This window comes from Octopus bimaculoides, chromosome 1, assembly GCF_001194135.2.
Source record: "Octopus bimaculoides isolate UCB-OBI-ISO-001 chromosome 1, ASM119413v2, whole genome shotgun sequence".
NCBI classification, from domain to species: domain Eukaryota; kingdom Metazoa; phylum Mollusca; class Cephalopoda; order Octopoda; family Octopodidae; genus Octopus; species Octopus bimaculoides.
In genome coordinates this window covers 95,264,877-95,271,656 of record NC_068981.1, presented here as the reverse complement: position 1 = coordinate 95,271,656, position 6,780 = coordinate 95,264,877, and the positions used below count along the sequence as shown (strand labels likewise).

The window sequence follows — 6,780 nt, the reverse complement described above, 5'->3', positions numbered from 1 at the left end:
TATATATACATATATATATATACATATATATATATACATATATATATATATGTATGTACGTATGTATTGGATCATCCCATAAATAATGTGGTTTTTTCAACTGCATGAATTATGAACTAAAAGTCAGAGGGGGACAGGATAAACTACCTGCATCAACTTGGTATAAAATCAGGTAGTAATTTTACCTTGTATCTATTCTTAGTGCAAGTTTTGAAGAGCGCAATTTGATTTTAAGTTATTTCTTCAAAGCTATAATGGAAGTGACAAAGGAGCATATTCAGCATATTTTGCTTTATGAGTTCAATGAAAGCCGGAAATCCAACAGAAAGTGTGAGGAATATTAATGCAGTATATGGGGATCAGAAAATAAGCCAGTGTCAACAGTGGTTCAAGAAATTCCAAGCTGGAAACAACAGCCTAGAAGACGAGCCTTGTACTGGAAGATCTGTAGAGCTCAATGAGGACATCCTGCAACCCTGGTGGAACAAAATCCCATCATAACTGTTGAGGAACTAACAGAGAAGCTTGGATTTTGTCATTCAATCATTCATCAACACCTACATGCCATCAGAAAAATCAGCAAATTGAGTCAATGGGCTCCTCACAAACTTTTCCAAGTCTAATCCTGTACAGAGAGTGAATGTGTGCTCTTCTTTGCTGTTACATCTCACGAATGAACCTTTTTTGGACCGAATAGTAACTGGCGACAAGAAATGGGTTCTCTATAAAAATGTCAAGTGCCGAAGACAGTGGGTAGGGAAAGGAGAAACACCAGCACCCCAGGCTAAAGAAGATCTTCACCCACATGATGTGTTGTTATCTGTTTGATGGAATATGAAAGGTTTAGTCCACTTCAAACTTTTAAACCCAAACCAAACGATAACAAAAGAGATCTACTGCAAGCAGTGTTAAAAGAAAAACGACCATCTTTGGTTTCAATACAAAAGGTGTTCTTCCTTTAGGATAATGCTTGGCCACATACAGCAAGGATGACATTCCAAAGGCTGTAGTAGTTTGAATGGAAAATGATGCTCTACCCACCATATTCACCAAACATTGCTCCATCTGATTATCATTCATTCTGCAGTCTTCAAAGTCATTTGAACAGAAAAAACCATGAATTCTGTAGACAAAATTAGAACGGTACTGGAGAAGTATTTTTCATCACGGACAAGTGAATTTTGGAAGAGGGGCCTTGCAAATCTACCAGATAGATGGAAGAGCAGTGTAGAAAATTAAGGAGAGTATATTTTAGATTAAAAAAGAATTTTGTTTATTTTAATTTTGAAAAATAAAAGCAGTATAAAAAAAACTGCATTACTTATGGGATGACTCAATATATATAAATGGCAATAATAGGACACTGCACTTGGAAAATAACTCAAGACATTTTGTTGCAAAAAGCAATATATGCAGCAAACAGAGTGTACAGCATTTAAAGAAAAATTGTGCTATAGCTTATATTTAACACCTAGATACATGCAAATGAGGATTTACCTGTTGAAAACCTGATGTGCAATTATTGTTTAGTTAAATTAAATAAAGGTACAAATTAATGTGCTACAAAATATTTTCTAGTTTTCAATAATTACTAAATATGTTACTCTAACAAAAAAAAAAAAGAGCCTTTTTCTCTCCAATAAAATAAGATAATTCGTGTACATATATATAAGTGTAAATGCACTTGTGAAAAATTTAGTCTAAAAAATACTTTGCAAAATAAATGTTATAAAAAAAGTAATTAGGAATATCAATTAGCTTTTAAGTGACAACATTCGGTTTGGATGAACTATTTACTTGACAATAACAATACATATGGTGAAGAAACTAGTAACAGAAGTCAGTGCCAGTTAAGAACTGCTCTCAACTTTTGAGCTTGAAAGAGAAAATCATTTGTGATATATATATATATAAACACACATAGGATCGAAGAACGATTTTAATGAGAGGGTTATAGTGGTAAATTAGATTTACTGAGTAGCATGGGTAAAGTTAAGATTTTAAAGATTAGTGCATACTTCACCCAATGATGTGGGGTCATTTGTGGCAACACCAACAATTAGGATACAATCAGCTTGCCTCACAAAATGCTTAGTCCATCGTGTCATTGTATTATCACATTGGTATAAAACCATTCGATTAATATCTTCGTGTTGTCCAAGCCAGCTGAACAAACGGAAGTCATTCAAACTGAAATTTCAAAAAAAAAGCAAAATTACCAGCTAATTTCTTTTAAAGAAAAGGAACATTAATGAAACATTTTAGATTCATCTAACTCCTGACAGCACATCTATTATAATAATAATTATTCCTACTCATACATATGCATGGTTTCCATAGACCAACAGAGTCCCCAGAATGAAGTGTCATTCTGCAAACAGAGAGAAGAGCCTTGCTTATATTTGTTTTTTACTAAAGGTCACAAAATGATGCAATTTGCTGAAAGTAAAAACTTCAGATTTTTTCAGTCATCTCTATTTACTTTTCTTGTCAGTAAATGTGTGTTAACAGTATTCACCTATTATGAAATTTGAATATTTTATCAGCATTAACAACACAATTTAACTTTTATATGAATTCAAGAGAAATGAAGATTTTAGAACAGTTATTAAACGTCTCCATCGGTTTCAGTTTTAAATCTTTGTATAATCAATAATTTCTCACATTAAAACCATATTGGTTTCAAATTCTGGTACAAGGCTAGCAATTTTAGAGGAGGGGAATACTTGATTACATAAACCCCAGTACTCAACTGGTACTTATTTCATTGACCTTAAGGATGAAAGGTAAGTCAACTTCGGCAGAATTTGAACTCAAAATGTAAAGAGCAGGAAGAAATGTCACTAAGCACTTTGTCCAAAGTGCTAATAATTCTGCCAAATCACTGCCTTAACTATTTTAATTATACAAAATATATCTACTATGTCAATAAGTCATCTGAGCAATTCAAAGTTGCTAACAATTCAAATTGATTTAGCACACCTGAAATTGGTTCTTAGTTAAACTGACAGAAGTGATTTTTGCAACCATTATTTGCATTAACTACAAAATATTGAGATCTTGCTTAATTCACTCTCGCATAAGACAAAAGCCACTTCCTTGTGAACTCTTTTACTAATAAGTACCTTAATTAGACTCAAATATGTTCTCTTAAACTAGAAAGTTTTTCTTGTTCCTTTGATTTTTTTATAAGAATCTTCAATCAAGTACCCAAAATTGAATTCTTGAGAAACTGGTTCAAAGACTAAGATGAAGAGAAGCGAGCTAGAGAGCATTACTGGATATCAACAATTTAAAGAAAAGTTTACAGAAATCTATTTTGATTTAACATGAAATGATTAAATCCAAAAGCTTTAATTCTGTTACCTCTACTTAAAGCAATTTCTAAAATTTTGTTCACAATTCTAAATTATTGATTTCTTATATTGGCATAAGACCACAACTTTTATTGTTCTTATCTTAACATCCATGTTCCATGCTGGAATGGGTTGGCTGGTTTGACAGAACCTGATGGGTTCAAAGACTGCATCATGCTCAACTGTTTGTTTTGGTTTTGTTTCTACAGCTAGATGCCCTGCCTAATACCAACCACTTTACAGATTGCATTGAGGGTTTTATTCAGGGCACCAACACTAGCGAGGTTGCAATGCAGCTTGCATGATCATTTTGACTGAATGGGACAACAGTAGAAAAGGAGGTGGCTTTATGCTAGTTAATGAGAGAAAGGGCCAGAACAGAACAGGCTTCATGCTGCAGAGGAGTTACATAGGGTCTCACATTATAGAAGTGAGAGTGGGAGCAGGAAAGAGAGATAAAATAGTTGTGATAAGATCTCAGGGTGGTCCCTCACAGTAAGGCCTCATTAACCCTGATAAGATTTGAACACAGAATTTTAGATGGATGAGACCAAATGCTATAAGTAATTTTGTTTGGAACTATTGTTTCTGACAAGTGTCCTAATCTTCTTCAATAAAAGTAAGACTAAATCCTTTAGATTATAGCTTCTAAAGTGTAGCTTCTCAAACAGATACAATGAAAACTTTCATAGAGAAATACGGATATTAGAATATTAGTTCTATAATTACCTGTTAAATCCAGAACTACCAATTCTTGCACTGACTATCTCACTAGTGATCCGAGCAGTTGGACCTACAAAATAAATTTAAAGCTTGGTGTAAGATTTGAGGACAAAGTTATTTACTTTCGAAATCATAATTCTTCAGAAAAGAAATTAAGAATTCTTCAATGATAATATAAATGATGAGCTAAATAATATTATATAACATTATATAACATAACTAGTGATCGAGATGTACTCTGCTTAAGAGGACCCATCAAGTCAAGTGCACTCATGCTGGTGGCACGTAAAAAAAGATCAACCTTTGAACATTGGACCTCACGAAGGCAAAGTGGCTGAGTACCTTTCGAGCATTGGACCTGACAGAAGCAAAGTGGCCAAGTTCCTTTCAAGCATTGGGCTTCACGGAGGCGAGGTGGCTAAGTTCCTTTCAAGTGAGCCTCACAGAGGTGAAGTGGCTGAATTCCTTTTGAACACTGGGCCTCAGTGAGGCAAAGTGGTTGAGTTCCTTTTGAGTGTTGGGCCTCACAGAGGCGAGGTGGCTGAGTTCCTTTCAAGCAGGCTTCATGGAGGTGAGGTGGCTGAATTCTTTTCAAGTGCTGGGCCTCAATGGAGGTAAAGTGGCTGAGATCCTTTCAAGTGTTGGGCCTCATGGAGCCAATGACCAAGACCTTTGGCATTATGTCGTGCTTAAGAAGAAAACCCATCAAGCTGAGCAAAATAGCAGTCATGGCAGATATTGGTGTTACACAAATGGCATCCGTGCCGGTGGCACGTAAAAGCATCCATAACACTCTCGGAGTGGTTGGAAGGGCATCCAGCCAGAGAAAATCATGCCAAATCACACTGGAGCCTGGCACAGCCTTCCAGCATGCAAGCCCAGTCAAACCATCCAACCCATGCCAGCATGGACAACAGACGTTAAATGATGATGATGATTTTGTCTTCATTTAATAATACAAGATACACTGAAATTGTTTACAGCTGCCTTCAGGAATCTTTCATGCTTAAAGAAAAATTTTAGCTTTACACATTACAAGTATACAAAAGGATTCAATTATAACCCAGTGATGTTCAATTAATTTTCCTACTGTTAATTAAAATGATATAATGCGCCACAAATCAAATAATTTCTATCAACAAAAGATATTTTAAGAATGAATTCCATTTATAAAACTCGTTTCTTAGTCTATTTAAGGAAGCAAATCATTTAATAAACTTAGTTTATTAAGTGTGTTGGTATACTGGTACCAATTTTCATTGAAGTATTGATTGTTTTAAACCAATACATTGAAAAGAAAGGCAAATGTCTATTAAATCAACCCTAAATTCATCATTATCATCTTTTAATGTCTGTCTTCCATATTGGCATGGGTTGGAGAGTTTGACAGGATCCAATGGGTCCAAAGATTGCATCATATTCCAATGTCTACTTTAGCATGGTTTCTACAGCCAGATACCTTTACAGAGTGTACAGGGTGCTTTTTCATGGTACCAGCACTAGTAAAGACACCATGTAACTTGCAAGACTATTACAGGAAATTGATTTGTGGAACCCCCACCTCCTCTCAAAAAAAAAATACAATACAAAATAAATTGCAGCAGAATTTGAAATCAATGTAAAGACACAAAAACAAATACTTTAAGATATTTAGTTCATTGCTCTACTATTCCAGTCAGTCCCAGTCTTTGAGCAAACCAGCTAGATACAGCAACCAAATTGCTCATTTCAAATTTGTTCTAACAGTTTTAAAGAAAGTTTTAAAGAAGTAAGAACATATTCGATAAAACAGCCCCAGATATATTATAGTGATATGGTAATACATTTTCTCAATGAAAGCTGGTATAGGGGTTCAACAACACAGCACCAAGCCTTATAATAGAAACTGAATATTAAAACAAGATTTACCTATTGCATTGAGAGCATGTTGTAGTTCCAGAACAAAATTAGTAAGAGGTACATCACGTGAGACAGGGACAACAGCAACAGTTGAAAGGTTTGAAACTAATAGCCGGTTCTCTATACTCAGTGGAGCTGTAAAAAGTAAATATTTTAAAGTGTTAATGAAATAGATATACTTTTTTTATTTGTTTATTAGTTCATAAGAATGACAGCATTAAAAGCATTAACTTTTCTAAATTATATCAGTTTATGTGGGCAAATGAGTGTGCTGTGAAGATGTGTTTGACAGCAACTTGAGCTTCAAATTCAGGCAAAAAGGTTACTTTGAGTTAAAACAAAGCCTAATTGACTTGTTCAATGAGTGGGCTTTGTCAGGGAATACCTCATTTCATTTCTTGACACAGCCCAATAACTGAACAAGGCAATTATGTTTCATTTTATCTAACAAAGTAAAATATTTTTACATGAACATGAAATTCAAGTAAACATTACATATGCATATATAGTAAACGTTTATAACTCCCAAATTAATGGAGTGCATTCAATAGTTGAACTTACAAACAAATGAACAATATATAAAATTATTTAGTAGAAAGCTATTACAAGTGTTGTGGAGAGGAATTTATATGAATAAAATTTGATGCAAGATGTGATAAGTGAAGCAGAGATGAGACTAACACTACAAACAATATAACTGAACCTTACAATATTTGTGCACACAGAACATTACAACAACATAACATTACTACAGCAATATGTCATTATTTTGTTTATCAGTATGATTCATTACCTGATCTGC

The 6,780-nt window shown here is 34.2% G+C and overlaps 1 protein-coding gene across 1 annotated transcript in view; it reads right to left on the bottom strand.

Annotated features, from left to right (window-relative positions):
* The window catches only part of LOC106876024 (patatin-like phospholipase domain-containing protein 7), an 83,425-nt gene that overhangs the window by 29,315 nt on the left and 47,330 nt on the right, over positions 1-6,780 (bottom strand). Inside the window, exons 18-21 of the mRNA XM_014924399.2 lie at positions 6,772-6,780; positions 5,988-6,113; positions 4,086-4,149; positions 2,019-2,190 (exon numbers count right to left, since the gene is read on the bottom strand). The exon at positions 6,772-6,780 is cut by the window's right edge and continues 119 nt beyond it. Of these exons, the coding sequence (XP_014779885.1) occupies positions 2,019-2,190; positions 4,086-4,149; positions 5,988-6,113; positions 6,772-6,780 (371 nt within the window). The remainder of the gene's footprint in view (positions 1-2,018; positions 2,191-4,085; positions 4,150-5,987; positions 6,114-6,771) is intronic.